Source organism: Larimichthys crocea, chromosome XIII, assembly GCF_000972845.2.
Source record: "Larimichthys crocea isolate SSNF chromosome XIII, L_crocea_2.0, whole genome shotgun sequence".
Lineage (NCBI taxonomy): Eukaryota > Metazoa > Chordata > Actinopteri > Sciaenidae > Larimichthys > Larimichthys crocea.
In genome coordinates this window covers 48,245,980-48,270,919 of record NC_040023.1, presented here as the reverse complement: position 1 = coordinate 48,270,919, position 24,940 = coordinate 48,245,980, and the positions used below count along the sequence as shown (strand labels likewise).

Sequence of the window (24,940 nt, the reverse complement as noted above, 5' to 3'; positions counted from 1 at the left end):
CTCTCTGTAGTGGAGCTGAATCAGGTTGGCTCACACTTTGCTTACCGAGTCATTCATCTGTCGATCCATTAGAGGCCAAGAGGCACGTGGACAGGCTGGTGTTTAAGTGTACAACCTCCTTTCAGAGGATGGAGAGAGATCCAATTTCACTGTGACTGGAGGAAAAAAGAGGCCACTGACTCTGCACTGGGACTCTTACCCACTCTTCCAGCTTACTTGCATTTGTGTATCTTTGTGCATCTCTGTTGTGTGTGTATGTGTGTGTGTGTGTGTGTGTGTGTGTGTGTGTGTGTGTGTGTGTGTGTGTGTGTGTGTGTGTGTGTGTGTGTGTGTATGTGCTTTGCAGTCCCTGCTGTGAAGTGTTTAATAGTTGATAAGGGGTTTGTTTACTTGGCAAAGCTGCTACTCACACAGCAGATGTTGCTCAAATGCTGAAAGGTACAACTCAGGAAATACAGGAAATAGATACAAAACATAGTCTGGATTTTTTAACAATGTCAACACAAAGTCCAACAGTTATTGTTTGGAAAGTTTAAACAAATCAGTCAAGTCCAATTTTATTTATATAACCCAAAATCACATACCACAATACACACACACAGACAACGTAAAAACATATTGTTTTTTGAGCTGTACACTAAATTACGTACAATCTGTAATGCGTGAAATGCTTCCTTATGCCCTAAATTAGGGTAAGAAAAACTCCTGCCAAAAGCCCTTTCCCTCTCCCAGGACATACACATATGCAATAAATTCTTGTAAGATTTAGAGAATATGTCCTTAAAATAAGAAAAAGAGGTTGACCATGTTAGAAAGATTGCTACAAAGATGTCTCCAGCCAACGTCTTCACTTCAATTAAATTTGCATCTACTATGAAAACAACTTTTTGCAACTTTGATGGGATGGATTATCTTCTGAGTTATGGCACAGTTCGCCAGAACTTCCTTGAGGTCAGCCAAAAGTCCTTTGCTTCCCTGACATCCAAAGCTGCTGCGCTTTGATTCCCCTGGAACTTGTCTGTTGTGTCAAAACACCCCTTGGCTATCCAAGCCCAAAAGGCCTTCTTCTTCAGCGTGACGGACCTCCATGTAATACTGATGACCTTCTGACCACAGCTCCTACCTTGACTCAAAATTTGACTCTCCTTGTCTCTCTGTCTCTTTCTCTCTATGTGGCTGAGCTTTCCCTGAACTGCTGGTGACACCTGAAATTGCTCAGCGTCCTCTCTCTCTTCATCTTCTCCATATACATTTTACAATCAATCCATAATTTTGTCATCTGGGTCAACATCTTCTGTATGTCTGTCATGTCATTCAAAGAATACAATTTATATTTCTAATGTTTCTCACCATGTACATGGTCACATAGTTTATATATAGTAGGTTCCTCTCGTCTTTCAGCTCAAAGAATTTGAACTGAGCCTGTTGCAAACACAACCCAATAAACATACATCTTTCACACAGCTTTCTGCATGTGTGTGTGTGTGCACATGTGTATATAGAGGTTTTTAACCAATCAATGATCAATCAAGTGGCTGCAGAGTAAAAACAGCTACTAAAAGATATATATCATTGATCTGTGTGTTGCTAAAAGCATCACTGTTGTGTTCATTGGGTGTGTGTTTCCAGCACTAGTTCCAGGATGTTTGCTTTAAAATACCTGTGCGCTTAGATAACACCTGTCAAAACAGCCAAGTTGTTGATTCTGCATAACTGTAAGCCTCAATATAATTTGAATGAGTGAACGTGGAAATTAGCAAAAGTTCGAAGAACTGCAGTTTTTGGCTCGTCTGCATTGGCCTCTTGTCTTAATAAATGCGCAGCTGTCTCCCATCCGTCTTTAGCATGTGGTTATGAATAGATGTAAGTGGAAAAAAACAATACAAACTAACACTACAGTGGCATCAAACTTCTTATCTGACTCTTGGCAAGTAAATGTCCCCAAATGTCAAACTATCCCTTTAAGGCTAAACAGGAAAGGCATTATCTGTAGGCTTGTCCTCATCCTGCATGCAGGGTATGTGATGGAGAAAAAGAGGGCATGTCAGATTTAATCAATCAAACAAAAATCAAATTTTCTTCCTAGATGGATGGATGGATGGATGGATGGATGGATGGATGGATGGATGGATGGATGGATGGATGGATGGATGGATTTAATGTTTCTGAATTCTCCACTAGGGCAGCTAGGTGTGTGTGTATGTGCCAGTTTCAGCAGAGTGAATATAAACACTTCCTGATAACTCTTCTCCTTAAGTGGATAAAGAGTTATCAGCCAGTGCCTGGAACTATGGAGCCCCCAGAGGCCTATTATAAGCTTCACAGTGGTGCCATCCACTCTCAGTGGCTCTAAATCATTAGAAGATATATGGCTGCTGGCCGACCCATAATGAGTGTAGCACCGGGCAAACGTCAATTTGTCATCATTCATGGGAGATGAGAGAAATGAGGGAGATCAAAGGAGCTGTGGGCAACTTGGAGATTGCCTTTGTATCTCAAAAGCTTTACTGTAGTGTGACAGCATCAAGTTAGACAGCGACTCATATGGGCTAGAAATAACTGAAGTGTATTTGTATTCCTAATGATCAGCCCTACATCTAGAGCTTGCAGCTTCCGCATAGATGGTCAGCCCCATGGGGCAGAATATTGTTTTGTTTATTGTAAAATGTATTTAATTGTACATGTTTATTTTGATTTAATTCTGTTTTATTTATATTAAATAAAATATTATATATTAAATTATTTTGCCATCCATTTGTCACCCACTATTTATGCATCTAAACATTGTCTACATCTCTTGCTCACTTTCTTCAAGGAGTGAGAAGAAGACAGGAGGGGTTGTATTTCACTTCCTACTGATGACTTAGGAAGAGTATTTAAATCTGAGAGGATGGTGTGTGTATCAGTGTGTGTTTCTATGTGTGTGTGTGTGTTGTGTTGGCAGGAAAAAAGAGAAGAAGGAGGGGAGAATAGAAAGGCAATGTAGAGACCCCAGAGAGGGATGGAAGGAAGGACGAGGACATGAGTACAGCAGCAATGTGCTGAGGAATTAAAGAGGAGAGAGGAGGAGGAGGAGGAGGAGGAGATGAAGAGAGATTACACAATCAATCAATAGATTCTTACTGTGTGAGCTCTAACAAAGACAACCAATTCTAAAATCAATTCACCCTCAGCAAAATAGCACTCTCTCTCTTTTACTATTTTGCTCTTCCTCTGACTATTTTTCAATGTCTTTTACAGTAGCAATAGCACACACTTAATTTCAAATTGCCTTTCACCTCCTGACTCAGAGCTGTCAAGCAGCCAGCTTCCGTCAGCTCCTGACAGGACGTCAAACTTGTTAAGCACGCAATGAGATAGTTATCATGGAAAGTCAAGGATCACATGACTGGTTCGCTTAATGCAGTGAGAGGGTTTAACAGAAAGGACATAAGAGATATGACTCCATATGACTATCACTGACTAATTAACACTTCTTTATGTCTGTTAGTGAGCCAGAAGCTGGAGAAGTCTTTCATCCCTTAACCTTATAGTGTAATTGCACCCCCTAAATGCTGCCAGCTCCCTCCTACTCTGTGTTTTGTGAAACCAAAAATCTACATTATTATGACTTATACTTACTGAACGTGATCTGTTAAACCACCACAACCTCCTAAGTAATTGGACCTAAGTTGAGTTATTTATAGTACATAACCTGACTTACAAAAAATACAGACACTCCCAGACTGTAGATGCCTTCAAACACACAAATCTGGAGTTTCCAGCTAGACTTGACCAGAGGGCTGCACAGAACAAACACTGGTGTGGTTACGTCCACAGAGAGTGAACATCGGTAGAGGATTTTTTCTATTCTAGCACATGTCACTGTAGGGATAATGTTAAATCTTAGATTGCTGAGACACTGTTCTCCTTGAGATACAAGGACAACAAATTCATTAATTTTATTTGTGTATAATTTTATTTGCATTTGAATACACTGAACATGCTCAGTCCTTTTACTTAAGTACAGTGGAGACACCATGTGTTTCAGGCCAACTGCAGAGAGAAATATGAGTAAGTTGACTGAAAACCTGTTTTACTGAAACTGAGATGCAAATCTTCAACAAAGGTGGAGCTCTCCTTTTTTCCTATTGTAACCTGATACAACCGTCACCTGTTAGCAGGTGATGCTTAGGTTACATAGTTCCCTAGTACCAGGGCCGGACCTAGCTATGGGCAATGTGGGCGGCCGCCCAGGGCGCATTCTCCGTGGGGGGCGCACGATCGCCCGAAAAAGCTCGCCCAGGGCGCAAATGTAGCCAGGACCGGCGCTGCCTAGTACCCTAGGCTGTATAAAGTACACACATGATTGTTTGGCTGTAACTTCTGTTTTTTGATGAGGGAGACAACCGGCTAGTAGAGCTCATCATAGCCCCTTTCCCAACTTTATTTTTTAGCAAATGTAGGATCTCATGTTTTATCACTGAACCACACTGCAGAGCAAATGCTGCTAAGATCAGCTGGCTTCTGGGCAATTTTGTTTATTACAGGACTCTAAAAGATAGTATAAGTAGTCTAAAGTGTGAGGATATTCACTGTAATGCTGAATTCCTCTTGTGTTATTAGTCATTCTGAACAATCTGTTATAATAATGATTGAAATTGTTGAAGTTGTGTACATGTTAAGATCAATATCAGATATCATGCAGGTGTGCCAATCCCCTCCCCTGGCACTCCTCTCCTGAGCCAGCTCCACATCTCTTCAATGCAGCTGATGCCTCGCTCTTGACAACACACTCCTTCCAACTCGAATTATGCTTTATCCAGTAGTAACTGCTTTTTCCTGTTCATCAACTGGGTTGGTGTTTAATTTAGTCCTTCGGTGTATGTATCAATTGTCCGACGCAGTTGGTCTATACTGATGTTCAAAAAGAGACATCCAGCCCTCAGAAAGGTGAGAACATGTTTTAATTTGTCTAAAGTATGAGAATATTCACTGTAATGCTGAATTCCTCATCATAAGTCTCTTGTGTGATTAATCATTTTGAACTGTTCTGTTTTAATAATGACTGAAATTGTTGAGGTCGTGTCCTTAATCATGTTTCTGATATACACTCATGCACACACACCTAGAGATGAAACCATTAACAGCTGCTTGTTGACTAGCCCATGGTGTGTGCCATATTTATGGAAATACCCTGATAACATAAGTTCAGACACATCCCAGTTAATTTAAAATATTAAAATGTTTCTTGACTTTGAAGTTTAAAGTTGTCAGCTGGACTATCCAGTGCTGCTCTATTTCCCCCAGCTTCATGGACTGTGAATGAGTACAGGGTTATTATGAAGTCAGCTCAATCAAGTAATCCTTAAACTTCTCTGTTATTACCCATTTTAATGCTTAAAGCTTTATTTCAATGAGCTTTAGTTAGCATCGTTGCATTCTGTGGAATGTGAGCTCTGATTGGTGTTATAAAAATTAGGATTATACTGGGGTGCAGATGTTTCAACTCATATAGTGTGTGTGTAATTGTTTCCTTGTTTTACATGTCTCGTGCACTTCCCTTATTTTGGACTGTGTTTCACTGAGGATGGCAGGGAGAGATAATTATAAATCAGTAGTTCAAGGACAGGAGAGACGAGGACGTGAGAAACAGGCCTGGGAACTAGAAGAGACAAGGGTGAGAGACAGGCCTGAGAAGTGTCATTTTGAACAAGAAACATAATGTTCATTACTGAGCAGAAAACCAAAAAAGGAAATTATCATAAATTATTATTATGTTAAATGCTCCTTCTTGTACAAGAATAATAAATTCGACGTAAACTTTGATACTTTGAATTCAGTATTCCTTATTCAAGAGTTTTGGCTTGTGAACCGGAGGGTGGTCGGTTCAAGTCCCCCATGGTAGCTGGAGAGGTGCCAGTTCACCTTCTGGGCACTGCCAAGTTGCCCTTGAACTTGCTGCTCACTCCACCATCTCTCTCTCCACATTGCATGCCCTTGTACTGTGTGTGTGATAGAGTAAAAAAAGAATTTCCCCATCAAGCGATTAATAAAGTATAATATAAAAATTCTCGTGACAATTGGCATATTTGTCCCCTACCTTCCTGGACCTGAGCCAGTACTGCTGGTAGCTTGGTAGCTGTAAAGAATTTGTTGAAAGAAGTAAGTGTTCTTTTTAAGGGCCTCAGTTAATCAACGTAAGGGTAGCCTAGGAGCTTGTTGTTTAGTATGCCAACCAAAAGTTAATTTATTGGCCATGCAACTTTAGCAAACCCGTGGACAAACCACCTGTAATACCCAGCTAAGTATAAAAATGCCTTCAGTTCCTTGGATTAGACAAACTGGTTGTTCCAGGTTCTTGTTGGGTACACGTTGAATTGCATTATGATCTACAGCAGCCATTCTGAAGTTTACTTAAAAATCTGTTTAGAGACGTTATCCTTGGAAACATGTGACTCAGCTGGATAATGTGATGTAATATTAATTAAACAAAATTGACAGAGAATTCAATAATGAAGTAGATTATAATGTGCTCACATCACTTTCTTTTTCTGTTTTCACAAATGACTTATGAATATTTGGATTTTATTTGCATACTAGTTTCATTTAATGTATTTATAACTTCATATTTACAAATAAAGAAACTGATCCAGTGATCTGGAAAGAAAGTCAGGAACACCTTGATCATCAAAATAATCACACACATCTCTGTATCTCAAGGAGAGAAGGTAGTGTCCCCATAACAACAATGAATTTAACAGTGACCTCAAAGGAGATGCAAAATAACTCCAGTAGATTTAATATTTTATTACTTTCATCACTTTCTTTTTCTGTTTTTCACAGATGACTTTACCAGCTTCCAGAACGCACTGAGCTTTGCAAAGCTAGCTGCTCTGGGCTAAAATGCTCTGTTCTTGTATTCATTCTGTATTTTGAGCCTCCATCTCCTGGTTGCCATACTCATCTACATTAGCTGATGAGGGAAATGAGAAGGTGCAGCTCCAGATGAAAAGCCCATAGTCCTGCTGTGGTGTCTGGCCTCTAGGTGTGAGGTTGATTTTAAAATTTGCTCTACCTACTTCAAAGTTGACAGCTGTGTTCTGACAGATGACAGAGCCCTCTACAACAAGGCAGATGGAGTCTTTTTCTTTCATAAAGACATAGATTGGCATCTGCGAAATTTGCCACAGGATACACGCCCAGCTTTTCAGAAGTGGATTTGGTTCCATGTGGAATCCCCGCGAACACGCTGAAGATACCAGGTCTGGAAAACCGGTTCAATTTAACACTGAGCTACAGAAGAGATGCCGACATCACGGTGAGGAATGAGCTCACTCTCAAGGAAACAGAAGATGACTTTGTTTTGCCCAAGAAAGACAAACGGTATGTTGGATTGTGAGTAACAAAGACCCAGGCACTGGAACTCTGTGAGAACAAGTATTAGGCGAACTGTCCAAACACATCAAGTCCACATTTTTGGTAAAGCCTATGGGCAGTTTTTAAGATATGAAAGACTATTACTCAACCCTTGCTAGCTGTAAGTTTATACCTCTCATTTGAGAACTCAATCAAAGCAATACATCACAGAGAAGGTTAACGGACCCCTTGTGGCAGGGACAGTGCCTGTGGTTTTGGGGTCCACCAAGAGAAAACTATGAACAGTTCCTTCCCTCCGAGGCCTTCATTCACATTAATGATTTTCCGACGCAAAGTCACGGGCGATTTTTTGTGCTCAACTTGGACAAGAACGATGAGGCATACATGCGTTACTTTGACTGGAGGAAATTGTACACAGCCACTCCTCATCTTCTGTCAATCAGCAACGAATTCATTCATCCAGTCGGCCTCGCCTGTGACCACATGTCAAGAGATAAGGACTTTCACGTATTCAGGATCTTTACAAGTGGTACTTTTCTGAATGAGGACATCCTGTATAGTGGCTCATGCATTCACAGACTGCTACAGCTGAAGAAAACGTTGAACTTAAATCTGAATATTCCATCAGTAAGTTGGTATGTGTTACAATGTGTTATAACATGTTTATTAATCAGCTTCAGAGGTGCTGGTTAGTGTATTTTGTTGCTGGGCAAATATGAGAGTGGTGGATTTTTTTCTCAAACTTTTCCTTTAACGGAATATTAAGACATGTAGCCCATTTACCCACTGCTTTCTATGATCAGAGTTACTGGTAACAAACAAAAAAACAAAAATGGTGTTAACATAATTTTCTGAAAATGTAAAACTCATTGGATAATCATATATTAAATCTAACAGACAATCATAGGAAAACATTTATGGGATGTGGATAAGTGGTGACATGATTAAATGATTTAATATGATTTATTTCTGAAGCAAAATTTCACTGCTTTCCTCTTTGGTAGGTAAAAAAGGGCAGGTTAAAAAAATAGTTTTGGATTTGACGAAGATGGATAGTGGTGCAGATATATTTGTGTTTTTGCTTAGCTGGGTTAGCACCGAGGCTTCTGCGCAGAGAGAAACCAAAGAGCAGCAGAGCAGGAGGCACAGGGGGACGCTGCCGTATTTCCGGAGCCAAGAAGTCATATTATCCTATCCACACCGGGAGGCCGACCTGAGCGAAGCAGCGAGGAGGAGGCGCAGGAGGAGAAGATGCTGTGGCCAATAGCCGGTAGTGCAGGACCGAGCATTGTCGTTCACCAAGACCTTCTAAACCCGGAGAGGTATTCCATCCCCGGGCTCCCCCGTGGACCACAGAGGGAGTGAAGCAATCGGCTGAGTGCGGCGACTGCGGCTGCGGCGCAAGTTCCTCCATCTATTTCCGTCCAGCCGCAGGTGTGCGACGTGCAAAGCGTACTTTACAGCGATGAACCTCGTCTCACAGCTGATGGTGAAGTCTCACTCCGGGACAGCGCGGAGCTGAGTACAAACACAAGAGAGGGGGTGAGAGAGTTAAAGAGGAGGGGAGAGACAAATAAGGAGAGAGAGTGAAGGGGGGATAGGTTCACAGAAGGAGTTGCGGTGGGTACATTCCAAGTACATAGCCTTGAATTGAGCACGGATGTTTATATTCTTCTTCAGGGAGCCGTTTAACAGCACTGAGGGCTCCTGTGTGCATGTGGGGACCTAAACTGTGTGAGGATGGATGTTGGGGTAAAAGGAGTAGAAGGGGGGGGGGGGTCAATAATAAAACCAGAGTTCTGCAGAGGGGTTCACAAGCTGGTGCTAAGTAGGAGGAAAGGGGTTTGGGTCTATTGTGCACAGATCCGACCCGTGGTTCTCCCCACATCCTGTAACTCTTCAGGTGTCTCTATCAAAATAAAGCTTGAGAAAAACAACAAAAAACAACAGCGATAGCAGAAGTGGAGATTTTTTCTATTCAATTTAAAGTGATGTTGTGCGCTTAATTTTTTTTTAAAACAGTGCAGTGCTGACCATTGGTTTGCCTATTGGGAGATAAATGAGTTTTTGGTATGAACAAATTGGTAAGAAAAATATTCAGCTGAACAAGTTTTTATTCTTTCATTTAATGCCTGAAAGCGTACACTATATGTTTATCCACCGCGCTATTCGCTGCTTATTTTTATACCCCTTTTTTCGGTCGCATCTCCTCCCAGAGTTTTTGTCGCGCACATACACAAACGGGTATCAAGACTAGCTCAGCCGGGAATGGTGTGCTATGACTTTTCAGACAGTTTACGCAAAACAGTTTTGCCAAAAATCGCCAAAAACACACAACAAAAAATGAATGGGTGTGTATGGCGAGAACTTTCGAGAGCTAGAGTGTGATGTCATCGTGTCATGGAAGAGAGAGGAACGATCAGTGAAAAAATAAAACGTATTCAACTATCATGCCTCAAATGCACCACTACAGACACGATTTATACAGAAACGTAGGAAAATTTGTCGTCTCACTCACTTTCGCCTGCTAAAGCTGTCAGATATATAGTTTTGGCGGGAAACGCAAAGATGCGGCAGGCAATACACCCATTGACAGCCTCATAGACCCATGTTTAAAAAGGCGGGAAATTTTCTGAGGAAAGCAGAAGTAACGTTTGGAATTGCTCCCAAGGTCACACTTTTCTCACTTAATCAACAACAAAACGACTATGGAGACGTTCAGGAAGGGCACCGGATGCCTCCAGTTTATGTCGGTTCAATTATTGGAAATACGGTTTTGGCCAGAGATCCTCCGTTCGAGGGGTGGTCTCAGCATTTTCTGTCTGTCCTTTGTCAGCATTCCCAACTAACATTCTCACAGGTGCAGTAACTGCTCTGCTGATTAGAGTTGGTCCTGGTTGCTGGCAACCTCAAGCCTGCCTGAAGGAGGAGAGGGGGGAGGGCCAGCAGGCAGAAGCCAGCAGGCAGAAGCCAAGCGGCGGCCATTTTAGCAGTTTTTGGCACTTATTGAACTTGTCGGTCTAAAAGGACAGACAAGACAGCAGAGTAAAGACACTATTTGCAACATTAGCGGCCAATGCTAAAATGAGTGGCTAATTACAATTAGCCACATAAAAATTAAATACAATGCTAATTGCTAAAATGCCAATGCTAATATGCTAATGTTAAAATGCTAATGGTAATTGCAAACGCATCAACGCACATGGTAGGCAAATGTAATATAATTGCTAGGCGGCATCAACGCTAAAATGCTAATGTTAACATGCTAATGGAATTGCTAGCGCATCAGCCGCTAACATGCTAATGTAACATGCTATGTAACATGCTAATGCTAACATGCTAATGATAACATGCTAATGTTAATTTTTAGTGCGTAAGCGCTAGCTGCTCCTGTGTCTAAATAAACATGTCAAAAATTACTATTTGAGGTTGTTTGGAATACAGACCCCCAGCAACAGCCCACTCGTCAGTCTCAAAATTTCTGCGGGAATTTTCTAGACTGAATTTGATAACTTTAGTGTGTGTAAATTGTGATTATTCCCCTCAGGTGGAACAAACAGATCAATATTGCCACTGCGGTTTCATGGTCAGATTATAGCATGTGCTGGAATTTCAAAAACACCCGTTTGCTGCCTCCTGGACTGACAGGAAAACCGTGGTTCTTACCATGTCAATGCTGAACATTCACTTGGCAATGAGTGGGTCTTGTGGCCATTTCATCACGTACAGATGCAAGCAGACAAACGCTTCCCTGTAACCACCCAGCATGACTGTCAGCACGTACCAAACACTCTAAGACCTCAGTGACACCATGTTTTTTGTTTTTACTACTGCTTTAGTTTAAGAGGAAATTCAATTTCAGTAAGTGATTTCTAAACTAATTTTAGAACTGATAAAATGACAGTGAACTCAGAAGTCCAAAAACTTTTTTTATACATTAAGTAGCTTGTACAGATGGATTGTGAAACATCCAGGAAAACATTTGAATTTATTACCAAAAGCATGGGCAATACAAACAAAATTGATAGGACTTACAGCATGAAAATTCATTGTTAAAAACACAAAGTCAAAAGTGTTCAGGAATATGTATATTTGTGTCCCTTGCTGAGAGATATTGTATGCCACTTGTGTGTCTTGATATTATTGTTCACAAGCTTTGGCTTTGTCCAAAGGTACCTAAATCCACTACCAACACACCTCTAAAACTCACTAATTAACACTTGTATCTAATGCAAGTATACTAAATAAAACATATGGGCAGCTATGTGCCAGACTGTTTTTTTGGTTCAGACAGTTGTCAGCCTGCAGCAGGGACTCCAGGAAATTTTCTGGTCCGCGGTACCTGGAAATCTCTCAGAAGTCATAACGTCAATCATGTGGGACGTCCCCGACTAGCTGTGCTGTCAGAACATATACCACAGTACGTCTTACTAGTCACAGACTTCAGAACATATAACCCATACTTCAGTCCTATTCAACACTTAAGATCTCTTCTGGTACACTCTAAAGACAAGACACCCTCTCCTGTCACATGTGACACGTGGGGGTTCACTACATTGTTAACATGGCAAAGAGCCGGTTGTACACAACCATATACAGACAACAATGGCTCCAGACTAAATGTACTGACAGTAACACTAACATAGGTGAAAACACTTTTGACTATTTCTGGGCATTAGTAGTTTTTATGTTGTTATCTGTAGGGGCTTAAAATCTACCACCGCATGAGTTCGGTAGAATTTGAGACCAACTCAGGCACATTTGATGTACTTGAGTGTCTCTCAATTCTCTTTGGCCAAGCTTCAATAATACATACACAGCAATAGACATCAGAGGCTCGGAACACTTTCTTCCTCCTGACCTCACCGTTGACCTTTGACTTCAGCATTCTTCCACAACAACACCTTCTAACCTTGCAAGTTTTTTTTAAACAGGTTTCAGGAACAAGGACCACGCCTGAACGCATCGTTTTCATCCATTTTTTTTTTGCATTTTAGTACTGAACACACCAACCACCCCTATCTACACCTATCAGTTCACTCCCTTTGTCTCAGTTTAACATCCTTTTTTTTCCTCTTTCTCCTCTTTTCTCCACCTCTCTCATTTTTCTCTTCTCTCTTTATTCAAACAAGGAACCATGGGGCTCTAATACATAGAGTGATGAAGAGACAGTTCCCCCACTCAGTTTCAACTCCATCCTGGTTCCCTCCTGTCTCCCTGCCACACCAGCCGACACGGGTCAATCCCAAACTCCATCAAACATGACCCTGATTTCTCCTCTCATCCCTTGAACCTCAGCTCTTCATCCGCGAAACTCGTCTCTCACCCCCTCCATCTCTTACAAGACATCACCATCAGTTCACTAATCCATTACCTGCAGTCTAAATTTAGATCCATATGGGCATGGTCTTTGTCAGTGAAAGAGACATAAAGAAATTTTGATCTTAGAAATTAAACAGTTGGCAGCAGCACTTCTGAGAAATGTGGGCTATTTTTGAGTAAAACGGCATGAAGATATGAGGATACATGCAGTATACCACAGGATACAGAAGTGTGCATTATAAAACATACTGGTATTCAAGCAGACAGACTTGGTGTATAATGGGGGTAGTGGAGAGAGTGGTGTAAATAGATTTGGGTTTACTCTTGTTGCTCTGTATCCACTGGTGTTTCTACATTTGGCTTGTGTTTAACACATCTGGGAAACAGCAGCTCCAGGAAGCTATTACATCACCTACAACTGTGTGTGTGTCCCTCCCCCTTCCTATGCGTCATTCATGAATTTTGTTTTATATTTCAACCGTCTATAGTTTGCATTTCAGCAATTCACTGATCTCCATTATACTGGCAGGCGACACACACTAAAGAAGTCTGAATGGGCTCTGAGGAATGAAGAGAGGGGAATTGTTTTTTTTATAAAACAAACTGTTCGAGTATCAGTATGAAATGTTTGCGGTAAACTTGAGGGAGTGGGGCTAATGTTGTCTATTGACACAGTCTACCTCTTTCTTACGTTTCTCTCTCAAAAAACAGCACAACACAAAAGCACGGCTGCTGAATTAATTGTTCTAGGTAAAACACCACAGTTTACGTTTATCAACTGTGGAAAGTTGCTGCTTTCTTTAATATAATTGTAATTAAAAATATTGTGGTTTTAAAATGTACAGAACGCAAAAAAAAAGAACTCAGCTTGGGCTCACAGAATGGGGGTGGCAGGTTTTTATCAATTAATATCATTGTATGAACTAAACAAATAAATGTTTGAATGAAATTAATCACCTGAAATAACCATGTTAATGAAATGTATACTAATTGAATTAAGTCAGCTTTCCACTACAGTGTAATCTCCTCACGCTGCGTTCATTTCTATCGTTGACGTTGACAGACTCGGCTGTACGACAGGGCCCTCTTGTGGTGCCCCGTTGAAAACGAAGTCATCAGATCATGAGAGAAAAGAGGCCATATTTTTTCCTTTTTTTGTTTTCCAGATTTCTATGCTGGCAGAAAATAATGTTGCAGAGGGAAATCATGAGGTGCATGTTGGTGATAAGTGTGATGATACTGTAACATTTCAGATAAGGTCGAGGGTCAGGATAGCTTTGAGAGCTCATAGAGTTTCAGCAGACATTTCTCAAGTTAACACAGTGTTGGGCGTGCTGTGGCTCAGATACTGTAGTAATGTGGATCGTCCAGTTACAGAGGATGGCTGATCCAGTTCCCAGCTCCCCCAGTCCAGTTAAAGTGTCCTTGTCATGTAATTTTAGAATCATTGTGAGCAGTCCATCATGTGTGATGTGTTGAGTGTGGATGGGTGAACTAAAAGCACTTTGAGGTCGATAGATCAGAAAGTGCTATATAAATACATGTCCATTCTTTATCAGCTAAAAAATTGTTTGTACGATTGCACATAACACACCAAAGAGACAATCTTTCTAGGCCCTCAGCTCTCTGTAGTGGAGCTGAATCAGGTTGGCTCACACTTTGCTTACCGAGTCATCATCTGTCGATCCATTAGAGGCCAAGAGGCACGTGGACAGGCGGTGTTTTAATGTACAACCTCCTTTTGAGAGGATGGAGAGAGATCCAATTTCACTGTGACTGGAGGAAAAAAGAGGCCACTGACTTCGCACTGGGACTCTTACCCACTCTCCAGCTTACTTGCATTTGTGTATCTTGTGGCATCTCTGTTATGTGAGTGTAATTGGTGGTTTTTTAACAATGTCAACAAAAGTCCAACGTTATTGTTTGGAAATTTGGAACAAATCAGTCAAGTCCAATTTTATTTTATATAACCTAAAATCACATACCACAATACACACAACACACAGAAAAACATATTGTTTTTTGAGCTGTACACTAAATTACGTACAATCTGTAATGCGTGAAATGCTTCCTTATGCCCTAAATTAGGGTAAGAAAAACTCCTGCCAAAAGCCCTTTCCCTCTCCCAGGACATACACATATGCAATAAATTCTTGTAAGATTTAGAGAATATGTCCTTAAAATAAGAAAAAGAGGTTGACCATGTTAGAAAGATTGCTACAAAGATGTCTCCAGCCAACGTCTTCACTTCAATTAAATTTGCATCTACTATGAAAACAACTTTTTGCATCTTTGATGGGATGGATTATCTCTGCCTTCTACAAACAAGTCTTCTGAGTTATGGCACAGTTCACCAGAACTTCCTTGAGGTCAGCCAAAAGTCCTTTGCTTCCCTGACATCCAAAGCTGCTGCGCTTTGATTCCCCTGGAACTTGTCTGTTGTGTCAAAACACCCCTTGGCTATCCAAGCCCAAAAGGCCTTCTTCAGCGTGACGGACCTCCATGTAATACTGATGACCTTCTGACCACAGCTCCTACCTTGACTCAAAATTTGACTGAACAATGTAGGCTTTGAACATGGCTCACTTAGATCCTATGTTGCCAGCCTTCCCCAGGATGCATTCTTCAGTTGAAGTCCCCATGGACAAGGACCAGACGTTCTCAGCACACCCTCACTACACATCTGGATTTACCAGGTCTGTCCGGCATCCTCTCCTGTCATCTAATCCAACTCTCCACCAGGTGGTGATCAGATGACAGCGCTGATCACCTCTCTTCATCCAAGATATATGGCCACAGATCTAATTAAACAACCACAATGTTGATCATCTATCTCTGCCCATCCCTGCTGGCTTATTCCATTCCATTCTTATGTTTCAGATCTGGAAGTCCACCAGGAAATTTAGCCTCTCCTTGTCTCTCTGTCTCTTTCTCTCTATGTGGCTGAGCTTTCCCTGAACTGCTGGTGACACCTGAAATTGCTCAGCGTCCTCTCTCTCTTCATGTTCTCCATATACATTTTACAATCAATCCATAATCTTGTCATCTGGGTCAACATCTTCTGTATCTCTGTTATGTCAAGAATACAAATTATAATTCTAATGTTTCTCACCATGTACATGGTCACATAGTTTATATATAGTAGGTTCCTCTCGTCTTTCAGCTCAAAGAATTTGAACTGAGCCTGTTGCAAACACAACCCAATAAACATACATCTTTCACACAGCTTTCTGCATGTGTGTGTGTGTGCACATGTGTATATAGAGGTTTTTAACCAATCAATGATCAATCAAGTGGCTGCAGAGTAAAAACAGCTACTAAAAGATATATATCATTGATCTGTGTGTTGCTAAAAGCATCACTGTTGTGTTCATTGAGTGTGTGTTTCCAGCACTAGTTCCAGGATGTTTGCTTTAAAATACCTGTGTGCTTAGATAACATCCCCCCCCCCCCGAGGCGAACATTTTCCCGTGCGCCCTCACGGCTGCAGTTCTTGGCTCGTCTGCATTGGCCTCTTGTGTTAATAAATAAAAACACTACAGTGGCATCAAACTTCTTATCTAACTCTTGGCAAGTAAATGTCCCCAAATGTCAAACTATCCCTTTAAGGCTAAACAGGAAAGGCATTATCTGTAGGCTTGTCCTCATCCTGCATGCAGGGTATGTGATGGAGAAAAAGAGGGCATGTCAGATTTAATCAATCAAACAAAAATCAAATTTTCTTCCTAGATGGATGGATGGATGGATGGATGGATGGATGGATGGATGGATGGATGGATGGATGGATGGATGGATGGATTTAATGTTTCTGAATTCTCCACTAGGGCAGCTAGGTGTGTGTGTATGTGCCAGTTTCAGCAGAGTGAATATAAACACTTCCTGATAACTCTTCTCCTTAAGTGGATAAAGAGTTATCAGCCAGTGCCTGGAACTATGGAGCCCCCAGAGGCCTATTATAAGCTTCACAGTGGTGCCATCCACTCTCAGTGGCTCTAAATCATTAGAAGATATATGGCTGCTGGCCGACCCATAATGAGTGTAGCACCGGGCAAACGTCAATTTGTCATCATTCATGGGAGATGAGAGAAATGAGGGAGATCAAAGGAGCTGTGGGCAACTTGGAGATTGCCTTTGTATCTCAAAAGCTTTACTGTAGTGTGACAGCATCAAGTTAGACAGCGACTCATATGGGCTAGAAATAACTGAAGTGTATTTGTATTCCTAATGATCAGCCCTACATCTAGAGCTTGCAGCTTCCGCATAGATGGTCAGCCCCATGGGGCAGAATATTGTTTTGTTTATTGTAAAATGTATTTAATTGTACATGTTTATTTTGATTTAATTCTGTTTTATTTATATTAAATAAAATATTATATATTAAATTATTTTGCCATCCATTTGTCACCCACTATTTATGCATCTAAACATTGTCTACATCTCTTGCTCACTTTCTTCAAGGAGTGAGAAGAAGACAGGAGGGGTTGTATTTCACTTCCTACTGATGACTTAGGAAGAGTATTTAAATCTGAGAGGATGGTGTGTGTATCAGTGTGTGTTTCTATGTGTGTGTGTGTGTTGTGTTGGCAGGAAAAAAGAGAAGAAGGGAGGGGAGAATAGAAAGGCAATGTAGAGACCCCAGAGAGGGATGGAAGGAAGGACGAGGACATGAGTACAGCAGCAATGTGCTGAGGAATGAAAGAGGAGAGAGGAGGAGGAGGAGGAGGAGATGAAGAGAGATTACACAATCAATCAATAGATTCTTACTGTGTGAGCTCTAACAAAGACAACCAATTCTAAAATCAATTCACCCTCAGCAAAATAGCACTCTCTCTCTTTTACTATTTTGCTCTTCCTCTGACTATTTTTCAATGTCTTTTACAGTAGCAATAGCACACACTTAATTTCAAATTGCCTTTCACCTCCTGACTCAGAGCTGTCAAGCAGCCAGCTTCCGTCAGCTCCTGACAGGACGTCAAACTTGTTAAGCACGCAATGAGATAGTCATCATGGAAAGTCAAGGATCACATGACTGGTTCGCTTAATGCAGTGAGAGGGTTTAACAGAAAGGACATAAGAGATATGACTCCATATGACTATCACTGACTAATTTACACTTCTTTATGTCTGTTAGTGAGCCAGAAGCTGGAGAAGTCTTTCATCCCTTAACCTTATAGTGTAATTGCACCCCCTAAATGCTGCCAGCTCCCTCCTACTCTGTGTTTTGTGAAACCAAAAATCTACATTATCATGACTTATACTTACTGAACGTGATCTGTTAAACCACCACAACCTCCTAAGTAATTGGACCTAAGTTGAGTTATTTATAGTACATAACCTGACTTACAAAAAATACAGACACTCCCAGACTGTAGATGCCTTCAAACACACAAATCTGGAGTTTCCAGCTAGACTTGACCAGAGGGCTGCACAGAACAAACACTGGTGTGGTTACGTCCACAGAGAGTGAACATCGGTAGAGGATTTTTTCTATTCTAGCACATGTCACTGTAGGGTTAATGTTAAATCTTAGATTGCTATGAGACAATGCATGGGTGACTTTAAATTTGACTTTTTACAGAGCAGCTGTATGTTTATGAAAGCAAACAACATTCTGTTCATTATTTTCCAAACTGTCATATTTGAAAATAAACATGAGTTCAATACTCATCTTCCACTCAAAGGTGGAGGTTAGAGGGATTTTGTATATAAATGTCATAATAAGTTAGCTCTATTTCAGCAGTGGTCTGGTCATATTTATACATTTGTTAAGAATGTTAATATTAACACAAGGAATTTATTTGTTTAACACAGTACAGTCATATATAGTGTACAGCTCAAAAAACAACATGTTTTTAATAACCTGTTACATCGGTGGAGAAACATAACACAACAAAACCAACATGTGGTGTGACAATGTACATTTCTTCTGGGAATGTTTTTGAAATGGGCTGGCACCACTTCCAATCTTTTGGCAAAAAGCAAACAAGAGTCATTTTCATATAATCAAACTCTTCCTTCAATCATGAAAACAAACAAGCACACCTACAAAACAAACATACAAAAGTGTGTGTGTGTGTGTGTGTGTGTGTGTGTGTGTGTGTGTCTGTGTGTGTTTGTGTGTGTGTGTGTGTGTGTGAAAGCCAATGCGTTTGTATCATAGACAATTAAATGATTGATTGATCTTGGATAATGACATCCAGTGACGACAGCTAAGCAGTTAACAATACACAGAGGTATGCCTAAAGACCAGGAATCAATAGGAGGCTTTTCATCAATTTGTTGTGCCACTTATAACTAAAGGTCTTAAGTCATAGATAAAAGGTGCTTGTTAGCAGTCAAAAGTGTGTCAAACAGTCAGCGGTGGTGCCTAATGATGCTGCAGCACTATGTGGACTGTAGGCTGTGGTCGATTCTTCTACTCAATGTTTCAGTACAGCCAGTGCAATAAGCATCTCTGCTGTTACTGACAAATAGAAAAAGCTATAGAGGGAGATACATTTGTAAAAACGTATCTGCCTAACAAAACTAACAAAACTAACAACTACTCTGTGCTCCTTTACACCTTTCTCAGCTTATGTCCTCCTCTGTAAGTCGCTTTGGATAAAAGTTTCTGCTAAATGCAATGTAGAGTAATGTAATATCAAACCATGTATTTATATGACATGCTTGAGAAAATTAGTAGAATGTAGAATAACTCTTTAATCTTATAACATTATGTAGGAATTAATATTTTTGTGTTTATGCTAAAAATGCAGTATAGAGGTTGAAGATTAATTGTGTGGAAAAGGGAGGACAGACACAAGGCAGAAAAGCAGCCCGTGGAGGGTGGTCAAGGAAAGGCGAACGTCAAAATAAAGCTGAACATGGTATGGGTGGGGGTGAGCGCACGCTATGTCAGTAGGTTTGATATATGCTATGCTAGCAGTTTTAGAAAAAACCCAGCTTACTAAGAATTATGTGATCTTGATACTCTTGTTTTATTGCAAGAGAATAAAAATGGGTGGTATCAATGTTGCAATTATACCATTATAAAAGATGATGTTTTGAGCTAAACCACCCCGCCTCCTCATCAGTCACCATGGTTTCTGATGAGGAGGCGGGGCTGACAGGTGAGTGGAAAGTTACTGGGTGCAGGTAAGAGGGAAAAGCAAGCAGGGGACTGGAGTGGATTGTGACAACATTTATTCACATGGTACAACCACATGGAATTCTAACACTGGGCTGTTTGCACAACATCACCGGAGGTTCAAAAGTGTTCAGGTTCGCCCTTATTCCACTTCCACAGAGAAAGTCCTGCTATTGTGCATGTTGGTTCAATGGTTTACTTAACTGAAATGAACTATCACTAAGGTTATAAAATTACATCGTCAATCTAGATAACACATTTCTAGATAACACCTTTGTGATTTTGGTACCGGAAAGGAAAATGTTTCTGCTAGAGAATTAAACAGTGGAGACACCATGTGTTTCAGGCCAACTGCAGAGAGAAATATGAGTAAGTTGACTGAAAACCTGTTTTACTGAAACTGAGATGCAAATCTTCAACAAAGGTGGAGCTCTCCTTTTTTCCTATTGTAACCTGATACAACCGTCACCTGTCAGCAGGTGATGCTTAGGTTACATAGTTCCCTACCCTAGGCTGTATAAAGTACACACATGATTGTTTGGCTGTAACTTCTGTTTTTTGATGAGGGAGACAGCCGGCTAGTAGAGCTCATCATAGCCTCTTTCCCAACTTTATTTTTTAGCAAATGTAGGATCTCATGTTTTATCACTGAACCACACTGCAGAGCAAATGCTGCTAAGATCAGCTGGCTTCTGGGCAATTTTGTTTATTACAGGACTCTAAAAGATAGTATAAGTAGTCTAAAGTGTGAGGGTATTCACTGTAATGCTGAATTCCTCTTGTGTTATTAGTCATTCTGAACAATCTATTATAATAATGATTGAAATTGTTGAAGTTGTGTACATGTTAAGATCAATATCAGATATCATGCAGGTGTGCCAATCACCTCCCCTGGCACTCCTCTCCTGAGCCAGCTCCACATCTCTTCAATGCAGCTGATGCCACGCCCTTGACAACACACTCCTTCCAACTCGAATTATGCTTTATCCAGTAGTAGCAAAAAGAAGAGACTCTGGCTCTCAGCTATTCATAGTGTTTAATGGGATATTCAGGAGAGTGTGTCACTGTAACTGCTTTTTTCTGTACATCAACTGGGTTGGTGTTTAATTTAGTCCTTCGGTGTATGTATCAAATGTCCGACGCAGTTGGTCTATACTGAAGTTCAAAAAGAGACATCCCGCCCTCAGAAAGGTGAGAACATGTTTTAATTTGTCTAAAGCAGGGCCGGTTTTAGCTATGGGCAATGTGGGCGACCGCCCAGGGCGCAGTGTCCGTGAGGGCGCACAAGCGCCCGAAAAATGAGGAAAACAAACAAACAAACAAAAAAAAAAAAAACTCGCCAATTTTGCTTCTACCAGTTCACCTTCCATATTTTTGGTCCATGCGGGAGCTACTGCCGCCCTCTTGACACTCTTGAATAAGACTGGATTCAAAGTATCAAAGTTTAAGTCGAATTTAATATTCTTGTACAAGAAGGAGAATTTACACAGTGCAACACACAAAAAGGGGTTACAGAGAAAAGGCTCCCTGAAGAGCTCTGACAGTTGGTTCTTATACATTTTGTTTTAATTGGGTGACATAATAATAATGATAATTTCCTTTTTTGGTTTTCTGCTCAGTAATGAACATTATGTTTCTTGTTCAAAATGACACTTCTCAGGCCTGTCTCTCACCCTTGTCTCTTCTAGTTTCCAGGCCTGTTTCTCACGTCCTCGTCTCTCCTGTCCTTGAACTACTGATTTATAATTGTCTCTCCCTGCCATCCTCAGGAACAGGAAACACACAAAATTAGGATTATACTGGGGTGCAGATGTTTCAACTCATATACACTATATGAGTTGAAACATCTGCACCCCAGTATAATCCTAATTTTTATAACACCAATCAGAGCTCACATTCCACAGAATGCAACGATGCTAACTAAAGCTCATTGAAATAAAACTTTAAGCATTAAAATGGGTAATAACAGAGAAGTTTAAGGATTACTTGATTGAGCTGACTTCATAATAACCCTGTACTCATTCACAGTCCATGAAGTTGGGGGGAAATAGAGCAGCCATTCTGAAGTTTACTTAAAAATCTGTTTAGAGACGTTACCCTTGGAAACATGTGACTCAGCTGGATAATGTGATGTAATATTACATGAAACACTATAATAGCCATATTGTTTGTCCTTGGTTAGAATATTAAGGATCAGAATGGCACCTCCTTTCCACACATCTCTGTATCTCACAGAGAAAATACATTCTCCCTATAACAACATTAGATTTAACAGGTCTCTTAAGTGACCTCAAGTAGATTATAATATGCTCACATCACTTTCTTTTTCTGTTTTCACAGATGACTTTACCAGCTTCCAAGAACGCACTGAGCTTTGCAAAGCTAGCTGCTCTGGGCCTAATAGGCTCTGTTCTTGTATTCATTCTGTATTTTGAGCCTCCATCTCCTGGTTGCCCATACTCATCTACATTAGCTGATGAGGGAAATGATGAAGGTGCAGCTCCAGATGAAAAGCCCATAGTCCTGCTGTGGTTCTGGCCTCTTGGTGTGAGGTTTGATTTCAAAATTTGCTCTACCTACTTCAAAGTTGACAGCTGTGTTCTGACAGATGACAGAGCACTCTACAACAAAGCAGATGGAGTCATTTTCTTTCATAAAGACATAGATTGGCATCTGCGAAATTTGCCACAAGATCCACGCCCAGCTTTTCAGAAGTGGATTTGGTTCCATGTGGAATCCCCGACGAACACGCGGAAGATACCAGGTCTGGAAAACTGGTTCAATTTAACACTGAGCTACAGAAGAGATGCCGACATCACGGTGAGGAATGAGCTCACTCTCAAGGAAACAGAAGATGACTTTGTTTTGCCCAAGAAAGACAAACTGGTATGTTGGATTGTGAGTAACAAAGACCCAGGCACTGGAACATCTGTGAGAGACAAGTATTATAGCGAACTGTCCAAACACATCAAGGTCCACATTTTTGGTAAAGCCTATGGGCAGTTTTTAAGCTATGAAGACTATTACTCAACCCTTGCTAGCTGTAAGTTTTACCTCTCATTTGAGAACTCAATCCACAGAGACTACATCACAGAGAAGGCTAACGGACCCCTTGTGGCAGGGGCAGTGCCTGTGGTTTTGGGTCCACCAAGAGAAAACTATGAACAGTTCCTTCCCTCCGAGGCCTTCATTCACATTAATGATTTTCCTGACGCAAAGTCACTGGCAGACTTTTTGCTCAACTTGGACAAGAACGATGAGGCGTACATGCGTTACTTTGACTGGAGGAAATTCTACACAGCCACTCCTCATCTTCTGTCAACCAGCAACGAATTCATTCATCCAGTCTGCCTCGCCTGTGACCACATGTCAAGAGATAAGGACTTTCACGTAGTTCATGATCTTTACAAGTGGTACTTTTCTGAATGAGGACATCCTGTGATAGTGGCTCATGCATTCACAGACTGCTACAGCTGAAGGAAACGCTGAACTTGACTCTGAATATTCCATCATGTAAGGTTGTTTTTACACAATGTGTTATATCATGTTTATTAATCAGCTTCAGAGGTCTGATTAGTATATTTTGTTGTCAGACTAGCTCTTCCCCTACTTCTATTCTTTAGGCAAGCTAGGCCAACTAGGTGCCGTCTGTAGCTTCATATTTAATGGACAAACATGAGATTGGTCAATTTCTTTCAAAATTGTCCTTTAACTGGAATATTAGGACATTTAGCCCATTTACCACTGCTTTTTATGATCAGGCAAAGAGTTATTCTGGTAACAAACAAAAAAACAGAAAATGGTGCATATTTTTAACATAAACATTTTTAACATAATTTTCTGAAAATGTAAAACTCATTGGATCAGTCATATTATTTAATCTAACAGACAATCATAGGAAAACATTTCTGGGATGTGGATAAGTGGTGACATGAATAAATGATTAAATATGAGTCATTTCTGAAGCAAAATTCTACTGGTTACCTGTTTGGTAGGTAAAAAAGGGCAGGTTAAAAAAATAGTTTTGGAGTTGACAAAAATGGATAGTGGTGCAGATATGTTTGTGTTTTTGTTTAGCTAAATGTTTAGCGAATGACTGAGTATTTGGGAAAATGACAGACAATCATTGTCATAAAAATCAGGGTTACACAGCTATTTAGATGTTTTAACTTATATGATGTTTATTCCTATTCATTACGTGTCTTGAGGGCACTTCCCTTTATTGCTGTTTTACTGAGACTGGCAGGGTAAGGTAAAGTTCAGGTTAATGTATATGTTAAAAATCTTAAGCTTTCATGGGTGGAGATCACCTACAACCAGGAGGATGGAAGGAGTCTAGCATCACAGGGGAGGTGATATAAGGACTAGGGTGTGTTTTGTTAGATCCTTTTGTTCCTGTCTGCCATGCTGCCACATGAGTGAGTTGATGTATTTCAGATTGAGATTGTTTATTTGTCCTTTCAATTATACCTAAGGTTATGCATCCTAATTTTGTGTATTTCTTTTGAACATATCAAATGTATTGTTTGTTATCAACAAAGACTTGAGATCTCTGTAACTCTGAGTGGATGCATTAATAAGTAAGCTTGCTAATCTTTGTTTATTCTAGTTTATTGTACATATGGCAGTGTCTTGATTTATGTCTGTTTATTGTACAGATAAACATCTTTCCCTACCATCTGACCAACTACCTCAAACTCACAAATAAACAGTTAAATGGCCTCTTGGATCCTGTGTGTTTAAATGTGCACCCCAACTAGAAACTCCATGGTCCAGTCAAATTCATCCTCCACCACAAGTAACCCTCTTGAAATATACAGCCCTTTAACAGTATAAATAAAGGAATTCCAGAATAAAATGAGGCCCAGGGACAGGTCAGAGAGGTGACATCTAGATTGGGGATATACTAGCTACTGATTAGGAGATATGTTGAAGAAAACTGTTTAGATGCTATATATGCAAATTGTCTGTTAACAATTTGCAGGGGTTGAGACAGCCCATTTTTAGGAAAATGTATAAGAACCAGCTGTCAGAGCTCCTCAGAGAGCCTTTTTCTCTGTAACCCCTTTAGTGTGTTGCACTGTGAAACGCTCCTCTTGTACAAGAACAATAAATTCAACTTAAACTTTGATG

The 24,940-nt window shown here is 40.5% G+C and overlaps 1 protein-coding gene and 1 pseudogene across 2 annotated transcripts; both read left to right on the top strand.

The window, feature by feature from the left end:
* The first annotated feature begins 4,761 nt into the window (after positions 1–4,761).
* On the top strand, positions 4,762–24,765 carry LOC113747242 (alpha-(1,3)-fucosyltransferase 9-like). Of its 2 annotated transcripts, none has more exons than XM_027286161.1 (2): positions 4,762–4,932; positions 22,148–24,765. In XM_027286161.1, the coding sequence occupies exons 1-2, from the start codon at positions 4,900–4,902 to the stop codon at positions 23,234–23,236; spliced, it is 1,122 nt and encodes a 373-aa protein (XP_027141962.1). In that variant the 5' UTR covers positions 4,762–4,899; the 3' UTR covers positions 23,237–24,765. The 2 variants fall into 2 exon arrangements, with proteins under 2 accessions (XP_027141962.1, XP_027141963.1); XM_027286162.1 differs by lacking the exon at positions 4,762–4,932 and adding an exon at positions 20,678–20,998.
* On the top strand, positions 6,968–7,904 carry LOC113747260 (alpha-(1,3)-fucosyltransferase 9-like; annotated as a pseudogene).
* Positions 24,766–24,940: the final 175 nt, after the last annotated feature.

Bases quoted from the DNA above. Each gene is read 5' to 3' on its own strand.
- LOC113747242 (XM_027286161.1), top strand. From the start codon at position 4,900: ATGTTCAAAAAGAGACATCCAGCCCTCAGAAAG. The intron at 4,933-22,147 runs GTGAGAACATGT...CTGTTTTCACAG, and splicing joins GACATCCAGCCCTCAGAAAG to ATGACTTTACCAGCTTCCAA.